Below are 14,007 nucleotides of genomic sequence, written 5' to 3'. Positions count from 1 at the left end.
TGCTAAAACATGAGTATGTGCTACAATTATTAACAAATTGATTAATTTTTTACTTTTTTCTAAATTGATATACACATAAATTTTTAAAGAGATAATTTTTTAGGCTTATATAGCAACTCCTAACATACTCAAGTAGTTAGTAATATTCCTTTAATCTTAAAATCCTGACTAAAATGGTTGCTGAGCTAATCTATATTTAAAAATTCAGACTTACTCAAAAATTGGAGTCATATCAAAATTAAAATTTCTTAAACAAAATTAACATGGTATACACAATCTGAATATACTTTACATGTATTTTGAATCAGTAAAATTATAGTTTTTCCACACTCAATTTGATTATTGTCATTACTATAAAAGTAGCCTATGTATGTCTACCTCTTACACAAGGATTAAAAAGATCTCAACATTTGGGGTGCCTGGGTGACTCAGTTGGTTAAGTGTCTGACTTCAGCTCAGGTCATGATCTCACGATTCATGAGTTCAAGGCTCGCGCTTGACTCTGTGCTGACAGCTCAGAGCATGGGGCCTGCTTTGAATTCTGTGACTCCCTCGCTCTCTGCCCCTCCCCTGCTCACTCTCGGTCTCTCAAAAAATAAATAAACGTTAAAAAAATTAAAAAATCGATCTCAACCGTCATATATGAGAGTAATGACCCTCTTAGGGACATTAGGAGCAGCTGTATTTGTATAATTGCCTTAATTAGGTACAATGAACTTTGATCCAATTATCAAAAGGAAAAACATAATTTATGAGATGTGTAATCAGCAGAAATAGGAAAGTAAAAATGGTGATTCCTAGGAGTAACACCTCTCAAACAGGAATACACAGAACTCAAGATTCAGTAGTTAGTTGAAATATCTCTAAGATCCTAATGGAAACCCAACTTTTTAGAATAGTGGAAATATTCTAAAACGTGGAAAGTATGGCAAGAGTTTTACATACGCACATCTTCATTTTAGCCAAAAGGTTACTTATCAACTGGAAGGGTAACTTATAGAGGGGTATCACTTTTTAAACAAGGAATATTTTAGTAAGTCTGTGTCCTGATGCTTGGACCAAGGCATAGTCCTTAAAGATTCACCCCTAGATGCCATTCTGGGGTAAACCCCTAGAGCAGTGCAGGTACTCAACAATGATCTGACTCAACTGACGAAGGCTTGAGCTTTTCTCTGGATCCCTCTGTAGTAAGAAGAGTTTTATAATATAGCAAAATACAGCAGAGAGATTAAGCAGAGAATAACTGGGTAAGAGAACTTGTGAACATGCTTGCACTTCTATCATTGATATTACAACCTTGGACAAGTTATATCACCACCTGGCTAAATCTCAGTTTTTTTCATTTGTAAAATGGGTACAGTAATTGAATGACTGAGTATCAAAGGAGATCCTGCATACGAAATGTTCAGTATAATTTCTAACACTCCTTAACAGAAAAAAAAAAATTCTATTTCTAGTTGGCAAACAGGGTACCATACTGGTTACTCAGTTTAACGTTAACTGTTGATGATTACTTTTAGCTCCCAAAAGGGGTCTTAAAATATCACACTGACATTCATCTCAATGTGGCATGGTCTCCCAACACTAGTTCATCTAAACTCTCTCCTGTCTCCTGCAAAATACTGCTCTGTCTATCCTGGGAGAGAGCTACATGGTTAAGAAAGGACAAGGGAGGGTGTGTGTGTCTCTGCATCAAGTTCTCTCTACCCCTTAGAATCATCATTTTTAAAATGTTTTAATTATAACCCAAGGTAAAAAATACATTTTTATTATACTCTAGTATACATATAAAATGGGCAGAGGGGGACAGGTAGGTTTTTTAAAAATAAAAAATATATATAACATAAATATACTATTATATATTATAGAATATATATTATGAATATATTATAAATATACTATTATATGTAACATATTGACTATTTTAACCAAGTATACAGTTTAGTGGAATTAAGTACATTTGCATTATTGTGCAATACCATTCTACTCTGTCTCTATAAATTTGCTACTCTTGGTATCTCGCATATGTGAAATTATTCAATATTTGTCCTTTTCACGCCAATATTTTTTGTTTTATTAAAAAAATTTAGGCTGCAACCTGTTAAATTGATTTCATGAGCCACCAAGTGGGTTGTAATCCATGGCTTACAAAACAGGCTTAAACAGGCCCTCAGGTAAAGGACTCCTTTGTATCTGACATTAAAAAGAGAAAGAGAATCTTCCACAGTTCAGAGAATAAGCACCATGACATGGAGATTTCTGTGTCATGTTAACATCATCAGCCTAGGAACTTTAGGTGAACACTGAATCCTATGGGGAATGTGTTAAGGGGAAAAGGATTACCTAGCAAAAGACCAACTCCCTGTTGTTATATAAAGTTCAATCACCAACTCAAAGGAAATAGTAAAAGGCTTCAAAAAGACACCTGGGGAAAAATACAAGCATCCCTTCTCCCCCCCGCCCCCCCCCCCCCAGGAGAGAAGGCTAAACATACGTTCTGCCTTACAAAGAATGTTTGGTTTACACCTAAATGGTTTATGAAAGTCAAAAGATGTTTTAAAATGGTACTCAACAAATTTAGGTATATCTAAAAGTGCATATCCAAGTAGCCAAATGGAAAGGAACAGAATCTGGAGGCCATGGTCATCTTCTGCCAGAGAAAGTTCAACTGGTGGAGAGGAAAGAAACAATCCAGAGACCTGATCATCACGATGCTCTTTCTCTAATTTCTTCACTGTCTATGCAACAATCAAAGCTTTGGAAAATGAAGAGCCTCTCCTCTTCAAAAAACAAACAAACAAACAAACAAACAAACAAACAAACAAACAAACAGCTGCTGATCATTGTCTCAAAGATTACCAAATATGAGGAGACTGTGGCCTCTTTTATGAGAAAAGTGGGAGTAGGAGAAAATATTTTGTTTCGGCACAACCAAAGATGAAAGTACTCCAAAAATCTCACCCGAGTTTCAATTTTCATTGCATGGAGAGAGAGCCACACACTCTTAAGCCACTTTTTTTTCCTAAGCTGCCTTCTTCCATTAACCAGCATTTTGGGGGTGGGGATAAAAAGTCCTGATAAGCAATATGCTTTCACATGTTCTAATGTTGTCAGAAAATGACCATGCAATATGTACAACAAACCACCAAAGACTTGGCACAGGTGAAGAGAGTTTAGCATTATCATCAAACAACTGGTAATAAAGTTAACTGGACATATATATCAAGATTTGCACAGTGATTACTGTGCTACATGATAATTACCTGTAATTTGTGTGACTTGACATAGTCACATACTTCTGGAATTAGTTATTGGAGTGAAGGTAAGAGGGGGAAACAAATTAGACAGCTGTTCTGGTCCATCAGAAGACATCTAATTGATTCCAAACCCAGGGAACACAGCAGAGTGGTCCAAAGCCTGAGAACTGGGCCCACCATTCTGCTTCCCTTTTTTTCCTTTGAGGGCCAGTCACTTGGGTAAGAAACTGTAAATTCCAAATATAGTGTGTAGTTACTGGCTACTTTGTTTGTTCTCTAGATCCACTTTCTACACCATTCCTCATCCTCTTCTCTGCCACTGGACTCTATCAACAAGCTGCTTTGTCCTCTGGCTTGTTCTTTGGTTCAGCCGGCAGGAGGTGCCCATAGGAGATTAGAAGGAGAGAGGAGAGTGGGCTGAGGCAGGTATTTCCCTTTAGCCTTCAGGCCTAAGAATGGGATGGTTCCCCAGGATTCCTAGCCCCAGGATGCTGTACCATCGCTTAATCCTGCCCACAGTTTTGATGTTACTCTACTTCAAATGCCACCTTTGGAAAAGCATAATCATTACCAATCATTCATTTTCATATGATCAAGCAAACCACTGGTTAAAAAGGTGGTGGGATATAATTATTACAAATCCACAGGCAATGAATTAAAGAGAATCTACCTGTATGGGATAAACAAAGGCTTAAGAGACTGGCTCTTTTGTCTCCAGTCCTTTGTAATGAAGGCTACCTGACACCCTTTGGACTGGTTAGCTCCTATTCATTTCTTAAGGCCTCAACTCAGAAATCAGTTTCTCAAGGCCAAATACCTATTTGGTGACGAATCCAGGACTTAATCCAGGTCTTCTAACTTGGACTTCTCTATTAAATAGTGCTTCCATTTGCATACATACAGGGAAGCTCATTACCACTGAGCTGCCCTGCACTGTTGTAACTTTATGCCAATTGTAGACAAGATTCTCTTTGCTTTTTTTCCTTTCTTTTTAAACAGTAAGCTTCATGGGACTTATTTTTATAAACTTTCTTCCTGGAATGTACAATAATCTGATGAATATCCTTCTCAAACCACTGAGAATATTAAGATAATCTCTAATCATAAAAGCATCAGGTTTTTGTCCAGTTCTAAATTTCTCATGACAGAATATGCTGGAGCTAACTGTAACAGTTTTCTTTCTACATGAAATGTTAACATATTATTATAGCACTAATGTTTTTTTTTGTAGAAATTGGATAAAATATATTTACTGTTCCTTTTGAAAAGTGTCTTAGTAGGGTCTGATTATGTGGACTTTTAAACCAACTCTTTAATTTCATTAATATCAAATTCTATCTGAAAAATGGTTAATGTCAAACAAAGCAAGATCAGTTGTGAAATATTAGGTAACTTGAAAAATCCCAGGTGAGGACAAAAGATCTGTGATTACACTGTCAAAAGCTTGGTGAAAAATTGCCTGAATTTGATTGTCTGCATAAATTTCCATTCCCTAAAGGTTCCACATTTCTGTAGTGTTAAGCCTACCACAAAAGTAATTTTTATGAATGTTTCAGATTCAGGGGAATTAACCTTGTCTGAAGTGCTTCTTTCAATGTTGAAAATGCATTCTTTCATGATTAGAATCAAGAAATGATTTCTACTTTGATACTACTAATGAAACTCAGATTAAAAAAAACACAATTTCATTACTTATAGCTTTATTTTCTGAGATTTCCTGGTTTCTGATTAGGTAACCTATAGCTTAGAATAGGCAATCTTCTTATCCATTTGCTAACTCTTCACCGGATGGGTGTTATTTTCATTGCTACATTATGCATATAGGTAAAATTAAGATCCCACTCCTTTAACATCTTTTTACTAGTTGTAATTACTAGGTAATAGAAAAGTAACTATTCTTAAAAAGCCCAAATGACCTAGAAATAGAATATATAAAGTATAAAACATTATTGCTAAGCACACAAAGTAATTGAAGTAAGGCTACTATTACAATGTTAACATTTTAACTATTAAAATTAACATGTTAACTATTAAAATGATAACAGAGGTTATCAGTGTGATATGATTACGATTACGTGTGGTGGAATTTTCTTCATTTCCAAAATGCTCTTCAATGAACATGTATCATTATTTAATAAAAAAAAGAGAAAGCATTCACAACTATTTATATAAAATAGGAATCAGAATACAATATGATGTGCTATAATTATCACCTTGTAAAGGCATACATTAATGGGCAAAAATAAAGGTAACAAAAAAGAGAAAACAGTTGCTTTGCAGGGTGTAATGAATGATGGGTACTTTTTCTCTGTGTTAGTGTCAGAATGTTGTTTGGGGGGGGAAAGGAGGGATTATATAAAAGGAGTAAGATAATGTTAAAGCCAACTCATCAGGAGAACTGGAAGGTAGAACACTGAAAGTGATGGACAGCAAGATGGGCCAAGGCCCACAGTGCACATACTATCACATGACCCAAGAAAATTGTTCCACTGAGTGTGATTTAGTATCTTTTTCTCATCTTTTATGGGAGCATGAACAGAAAGGCTTAATTAACAGGGATATGTAAACTGGAAGAAGTGCTGAAGCTTAGGTTACTGAGGGAGACAATTCAATTTATCTAATCTTTCTCCTAATGCCCCAGGGTTATCATTACACACATGGTTTACTGTGTCATTAAGAGTCTGCTGAAGGATTAGTGGCTCTTTCCTTTATATTTTTTGGTTCAGGATGACTAGACTTTTTTTTTTTTTTTGGTAGTTTGTTTTCTGCACCTTTTGTTTTGTTTTTATATTTAAGGAACAGGTTCTTAGTGAGGGCTCACAAGGCCATATTTTGAATACAACTTAGGATTGTTAGTACACAGACTCTGAGATATCAGTTTCTATCTTAATTCCTAGTTCTCATCTGTAGTTCACACAGTGGCTTGACAGCCAAGATACTGCCCAGCGAGGGGTCATTAGAGAAGTTGACTTGATGATTGTTTCCTAGCAGAGTGGCACTATTTCATCTTTCACTGAGTTACCTTTGGTCATCAGCACCATTTTGACTGCTGTTCAAGACAATTCTCCAAAGATCCGAGGATACCAATTTCTTCTGGTCATTCATAAGATTGATATCCGGCAACTGCAGTTCACAAACTTTGCTTTCAGACAGACTGAATTCTTGAAATGCAACAAAAACCTTCTGGAGTTCATCCCAGTATTCCAAACTACAAGGAATCTATATTAAAAGAGAGAAGATTTTAGAAGTTGCAAATAGAAACTATGATACAGCTCTGTATTTATTGAAATGCAAAGTAAACCATAAAAGTTAGAACAATGAGACTTTTATAAAGGGATAAGGTTGTAAAAAGACAGTAGTTTAGAGTTTCTTTTCATAGTTATATTCACCTTGTATATCTACTTTTTTTTAAAGTATATTTATTTTGAGCGAGTGAGCACATGAGTGGAGGAGAACAGAGAGGGGCGAGAGAATCCCAAGTAGATTCCATGCTCAGCACAGAGCCCAACAGAGGGCTTGATCTCACATACGGTGAGATCATGACCTGACCTGAAATCAAAAGTCGGATGCTTAACCGAATGAGCCACCCAGGCGCCACATGTACTTTATTTTAAAAGACCCATTCAAGAATAATATGTGAAAACAGCCAAGAAAGATTTTCAATAAAAGAGAAACGATGAGGAACAAATTCTACCAGATGTTAAGTATATTATAAAGCTATAGTAATTAAAAGATAAGGTTTGATAGTAACCTACAAACAGATTACAAGAAACAGAACAAAAAACAGTATAAGATAAGTACAGATAAATTTTAGTATGTAAGGAAGATACCATTTCAAACAAGGAGGGGAAAGACAAGAAATTAGATTGCAAGAACTGTCTAGCTACTTTTGTAAAACCAAACTGGGTCCCTGCATCATTCCTACATGAAATTAGATTCCAAAAGGATCAAAATGTTAAAGGCCAAACTGAAAGCATAGGAGAAAAAAAATCAGTTAATATCTTTATCATAATAGAACAGCTTTCTTTTTATAGGTATGGCATGAAACCTATGGAAGAAAATCCCTCCACGAAACAACAGTGGATAAAATCAAATTAAAAAAAAAGCAAATTAGGATAAGATAGGTGATATTCAATGACAGATCTAGTAATAATTGTTGTGAGAGCAGAGAATGCTTACAAATCAATGTAAAAATGATAAATAACTATATAGAAAAATAAGAAAGGGAAGATGTTGGAAAAGGCAATTAGCCATGGGCCCTGACCTTCCTTGTATGTTGCTGCTGGGTATGTAGAGGATACAAGGCTCTGAAAGCTGTCAACTGGGGCTAGTTCTCAGGTTGTGTTCACAGAGAGTGACTCTGAGGGATGAGGTAAAGTCTCTTTTTAGGACAAAGAGCAGACTTGCTCTAAAAGTGGTAGATTCGACAAGCTCCATGTCCCTGTCCCTCGGCTCTCCCACATACCTACTGCATGCAAACCATCCCCCTGAGGGCCCTGTGCATTGCCCTTGTGGGACCTGGGGCAAAATACAAATGTGATGCTCAAATTGCTTGCTGTATCCCGAGCAATAATGTTTGCTTCTAATCCATGAGTCTCAGGTCTTCTGCCAGCAGCCATGAAACACTAATAGGCTAATTTATTAGCCTGCATACAGTAAAATCCTAGACTCTGACAGTAATTAGTACACAGAAAAAGAAAAACAATTGGCTACTAAATATGAAAAGATAGCCAACTTCAGAGGCACCTGGGTGGCTCAGTCGGTTAAGCATCCAATTCCTGATTTAGACTCATATCATGATCTCATGGTTGTGGGATCGAGCCCCACATTGGGCTCTGCACGGGGCATGTTTCCTGCCTTGGGTTCTTTCTTTCTTTCTCTTTCTCTCTCCTTCCCTCCCTCCTTCTGCCTCTCCCCTTCTTGTGCTCAACCAAAAAATAAAAAAATAAAAAAAATAAAAAGAGATAGCTGGTGGCTCAAACGGTTAAGCATCCGACTTTGGCTCAGGTTATGGTCTCGCAGTTCGTGAGTTCAAGCCCCACGTCGGGCTCTGTGCTGACAGCTTAGAGCCTGGAGCCTGCTTCGGATTCTGTGTCTCTTTCTCTTTCTGCCCCTTCCCCACTCTTGTTGTCTCTGTCTCTTTCAAAATAAATAAATAAACTTAAAAAAAAAGAGAGATAGTCAACTTCCCTAATACTTACATTCAAATTCAAATTAATAATGTAATATTTTTAGTTTATTACTCTGGCAGTTTTAAAAAACCGACAGTTCCAATTTCTGTACAGATGTGGGAATAAGCATTTTCACCCACTGTTTTTGACAGGTAATTTAGCAAGATCTATTAAATCCTTAGAAGTATATGTCTAAGAATTTGTTTACAGGGATTCCAATACAAGTGTGTATTTATTTCAGCACTTGGGTGTATTAGTAAGAAATTGGAAACAACTCAAATATCCATCAATAGGGGATTAGTTAAATATACTGTGCAGAGCTACAGAATGGATTACTATACAACAATTACAATGAATAAGGAATATTTATATCTACTGACACAAAAGACATTCAAGATATATTACTAAATTTAAAAAAAGCTCTAAAATGGAACACGTAGGTTAATCCCATTTGTCTTAAAAAAAAAAAGGACTGGGCTCAGATGTGTCTCCCCTTTTAGAAGCATTTCCTCTTCTAAGGCAGCTGATTGCTGTCTCTTTTGTGCCACTTCTAATACACTCCTCTATCATAAAACTAATTACACTTTGCAATTTTCTATTTACACATTTGTCTCCTTTAGCTGACTCTGAGATCCTTGAGGTAAAAATGACACATTATTTAAAAAACTATTCCTAGCATCTAAACACCCTTTTTGGGACATAAGAGGATCTTAACAAAAGCTTCTCAAATGAAGAGATATCTCTTTAGCCTTTCATTTCTAAATAAGTGATTCTTAATTTTTCAATGGGAGTTATTTACCTCCACCCATAACAAAGTTTCTTTTCTTTAAAGAGAGACTTGATCATTTGTGTATGGAGAGATGCTAAATGGGAAAAAGGGGAACAAAATGGATATGCAAAAGAGGCTAACAGTGTAACGCAACAGAGGTGTATGTTCTGGTTAATGCTGAAGTAACACATTCACACTAATCCAGTTTTCCCCACCATTTCTTGAAATTGTCTCCCTTCTTGCTTTCCATGACATACTTTTTTCTAACTTTCCCCTCTCTGGGTCTTTTGTTTCAATATTCTCTCTCAGCCTGAAATACCCATACACTCCCTCGTTTCTCATTGTCTCATGTTTAAATCCTTCCCATCTATCAGGGTCCAAATGAAATACCACTTTTCTTTGAGCCTTTTCACCTCCCCAGATGGAAAAATGCTCTCTTTTTTCTGGACTCCAATAGTATTTTTAAAAAGGGAATCTGTTTCATAGCTCTTATCACTGTATACCTCACATTATAGTTATTTCTATACATGACATCTTCCCTGGTAGGCACATTCCTTGAGGGAATAATTTCCATTTGGCTAAGCTCTAGATGTTCACAGCACTTGGCAAAGTGTACACAGTGAATGTTCAAAAAGAAAAAAAAGCTGCTGAATGAATGAATGAATAATTCATGAATGAATGAATGTATATACATACACTAGGTGAGTCAGCCCACCTCTGGCACATTAAAAATTCTCCACAAAGAAGTATAGAAGATGAAAGCATGGACTTTGGAGTCAGACCTAATGGGATTCACTTCGTAGCTCTATTACCTATGAGTTCTTGGGCAAATTAATTTCTCCAACATTAGTTTCCTTATTTCTAAAAAAGAGATAACTATCTCATGAACTGTGAGATTTAAAGGAGACAAAGCATCTCATATAATACCACATAGTAAAAGCTCAAAAAATGTTAGCTATGAAGTATTTATCCTTCTCATGCTCAAAGAACACTTCTAAAGTTTGAGTATTGTTGCCAGAATCAGCTAGGTTGTGATTAAGGGTCCTACTTGCTAGATTTCTTAACAATGGGTTGGGCTTGTGAGAAGAAAGTAATAAACCTTGAACCTGGATATAAAGGAATACTGTAATCATAGTTCAATGCAGTCATCTTCTATAGATCTATTAAAATGTGGCCCTCCATGTTGGCTGTGACTTGAGAGATAAAGGAATATCTCATTGCTTATCTCCTCTCTGGACTGCCACTGACTGCCAATGAGTCAGTCCTTTGGTTTAGGGCAATCATAACCAGAGGTGGATAAAATGTATAAAGCAGGAGTAAGATGTATGAATCTCAGTGGAAGAGGGCAAATGAGTTTAGAAAAGCATATTTAATATACTCACTGTTTTTTATAATGCAAATAACAGAATGTAAAGTCCAAACTTATCTTTTTGGTAGAGAGGTTACACAGAAAATAGAGTGAAAAGACTTGTTTCTGGCATTGTCTCCAGAAGTTCTCCATTAAAATTAATATATAATAGCTTATGAAAATTGGCTGTCAAACTGGAAAGCAGAGTGGGGCTTTAAGGAAAAAAAAATCTAGTAAGTTTTGATGTGCAAGGCAAGGGTTGGAATAGGTCCATAATACAAGGCAACCCAAGCTGGGAACCATTGCGGGAAGCCATGAGACAGTTTAAGGGCAATGAAAGTGGACTGTACCAACACGGGCACTTAGGGGAGGAGGAGCTGTGAAGAGTTCAAAAAGAGAGATTTGGAGGAAAGCCAAAGAAAAACTTTATTTAGTTTACAACTTTGTGTGAGGCTGGCTCTGTGGTTACATACTTAAATCTGAACACTACAGACAACTCTGAAAATTCAGAAAACAATAGAAAACTACTAGAGAAATAACCCCCCAAATATGTCAGCTATGTGGCTGTCACAATTTTCCTCTGTACAACCCTATTTTCCTTGGTACATAAAGGGGTATTAGTAAATTCACTCCAAATAAAATTCTGTTGAAATAATTGTAAACTGTATGTCTGGAATTACATTTGCAAAAGCACATTTAATCCTTTACCTCATTATAAGAAAGTATTTGTCTTCAAAACTTCCAAAGCAAAGCTAATAATGATTACAATTAATATTTTATTTTTATATTTTAAAGTTTATTTATTTATTTTGAGAGAGAGAGAGAGTGACAGAGAGAGAGAGAGAGAGAGAGAGAGAGAGAGAGAGAGAGAGAGAGAGAATATCCCAAGCAGGCTCCAAGCACTGTCAGTGCAGAGCCTGATATGGTGCTTGAACTCATGAACCGTGAGATTATGACCTGAGCCAAAATAGTAAACTTAACCAACTGAGCCACCCAGGCACCCCACAATTAGTATTTTAAAGGTAATTTTAGTCAATTGTCCATTCGAATATATATTAAGCCACAAATTTATAAACCATATAGATATAATCTTTATATTTTCTTAATTCTCCATCATAAAACATCTTTTTGGTATGACACTCCCATAGGATAAAATCCTGGCCCTGACACCTCAGTCACTGCTCTACAACTTGGGCAATATATTTAACGACTCTGGGCCTGAGTTCCCTCATTTGCGAAACGTAGGTAAGAAAAACACATTGTTTTTAGGACATGTTAAGGATTTTTGACTTCACCTTCATATCAATGGGATACCTTTGAGGAGTTTTAAGCAAAGAACTAATGCAGTCAAATTTATCTTTTAAAAGCTTCTGGATACTGTGTACAGAATGGATTAAAAGGGGGACAAGCCTGGATGTGAAAGGGCCAGGCAGGAGGCTAGTGCAGCGGTCTACCCTTAGTATGGTTGGTGGCAGCAGAGTGATGGGTGGGAGATTCTGGGGACATAAAAATCTGTTGACTGATTAGATATGAGGAGAGGGAGGTGTCAAGAATGACTCCCAGGTTTCTGGCCTGTGAGCTGTGTGGATGCTGATGTCATTTACTGAGATGGGTGGCTGATCTGTCCCACTGGTGAGTAGGTTGTAGTATATGTGTGGTAGGGGAAGGGAGGTTATGAGTTCATTTTTAGACAAGCAGAGTTAGAGGTACCAATGAATTATTCAAGTGGAAATCTGAAATAAGGAGTTGGCTATTCTGAAGAGTGGAAGAGGGAGTTAATGTGTTGATACACAGCTATTGGTTTGTCCAGTCTTAGCCTTTTGTTAGGAGAGTGTAATGGAAAGACAGAGAGCAACAAAGTTCAGGGTATTTATTTGCAAAAGGGTGTTTTACATGATGAGTTAAGCATATAAACTGGTCAAGGGCCTCCTGGGTGGCTCGGCTGGTTGAGTGTCTTACTCCTGGTTTCAGCTCAGATGATGACCTCATGGTTCATGAGTTCGATTCCCCCAGTGTCAGCTGCGCTGTCAGCACAGAGCGTGCTTGGGATTCTCTCTCTCCTTCTGTCTCTCTGCCCCTCCCCCACTCTTTCTCTCAAAATAAATAAACATTTGAAAAAATAAAATAAAATAAATAAACTGGTTAAAAGGAGATGAGGAAACAGAGCGGATTGATGGACAGGGAGAAAGCAGGGATAGGTTTATATTTGGTAGGTTTATATACAGTTTAATGAATGACTAAGTAGGACTTGAGTGAACAGGCTGGAGAGGCAGACTGTAGGTGAGATGAGATGCTGGAATGAATGCTTTAGGAGGCAGAACAGTTTGGGATGATGACAAGGTCTGGGGCTTGTATGTGACAGTGAGTAGTTAGATGTTGTGGAGAAGATCACTAGAGTGAGGAGATCAAGTTGAGGTGTTGGCTGGGTCACTTGCATGGATGTTGCTGGCAGGGAAGGGCAGGGGCAGGAATGGGCTAAATGGGTAATGGGTTTAAGGAGGGACCTTGTGATGAGCACTGGGTGTTTTATGTAAGTGATGAATCACTAAATTCTACTCACGAAACTAATACTGTGTTATATGTGAACTAACTAGAATTTAAATAAAAATTTGAAAAAAAAAAAAAAAAAAAAGAAGCCATGGGCCAAACACTCTGACAATTAGGGTGAGCAAAAAGGTAGTAGATGACAACAACAAAGAAGGGTGGGGATGACCAACAATTAGATGGAGTGAGTCTCAAAGGAGCAGGGAGATTTTACAGGAGGGTAGAGGAGTAAAGGCAAGTGACATTGGTGAGCAAGAACATCTCATCTTCTGACTCTGAGGTGACAAGAGATGTGAGGGGATGAACAGTCTCCATTTCGGAGGGTTACAGTGGTATACAGAGTCCCAGGGGACAGTAAGATTTCATCCAAGGTAAAGGGGAGGGGAAATACCCAAAGAAAGGCTGAGGTTTAGGGGAGTTCACTAATCACAGAGCAAGTGTTCCAGAGGGCTCAGTGGAAGGGTTTCGGATGTAGAAGAGAGGAGGCTGGTAAGAGGAGGAAAAAGGGATGTGAATCTGTATCTGTACAAGAGGAGATAAATCTCCTGCTCTGGGTAGTGACTAGGAAGGAGGGAAGAGAGGCATGTGTTGGAAGTGAGTCCTGATTTAGGAGGGTCAGGGACAATGGTTGTGGTTCTAAATGTTAGCCTACTGCTCCTTCCTGAGGTCTGGCTTGTATTCTATGTGTTTTCTGAGAAGGATTCTTAAAGAATTCTAGCTATTGCTCTGGTGCATTAATGGCACAAAGTCTGATACGTGGTATATGCTTAACAAGGTTTTTAAAATGAAGATAGGTGCTGAAAAGGTAACACTTTTACCTTCTTAAACAGTCTTCTATTCTACAAAGGTCTTGTTTTATATACTGAGCCCTTCCATTTTATTTTGCAATCACACCTACTTTCAACAAGCTCTACATTA

At 37.3% G+C, this 14,007-nt stretch overlaps 1 protein-coding gene and 1 long non-coding RNA gene across 9 annotated transcripts in view; one reads left to right on the top strand and one right to left on the bottom strand.

Annotated features, from left to right (window-relative positions):
- VPS13B (vacuolar protein sorting 13 homolog B) overlaps nucleotides 1-14,007 on the bottom strand; it is an 804,655-nt gene that overhangs the window by 94,411 nt on the left and 696,237 nt on the right. For all 8 annotated transcript variants that reach the window (XM_023248521.2, XM_023248520.2, XM_045050210.1 and 5 more), the window contains one exon: nucleotides 6,280-6,476. In XM_023248521.2, the coding sequence (XP_023104289.2) occupies nucleotides 6,280-6,476 (197 nt within the window). The remainder of the gene's footprint in view (nucleotides 1-6,279; nucleotides 6,477-14,007) is intronic.
- Nucleotides 1-14,007, top strand: part of LOC123383236 — a 46,626-nt gene that overhangs the window by 10,926 nt on the left and 21,693 nt on the right. The gene's annotated exons all lie outside the window — the stretch shown is intronic.

This window comes from Felis catus, chromosome F2, assembly GCF_018350175.1.
Source record: "Felis catus isolate Fca126 chromosome F2, F.catus_Fca126_mat1.0, whole genome shotgun sequence".
Classification (NCBI taxonomy): Eukaryota; Metazoa; Chordata; class Mammalia; order Carnivora; family Felidae; genus Felis; species Felis catus.
This window is presented reverse-complemented; position numbering and strand designations above follow the sequence as displayed.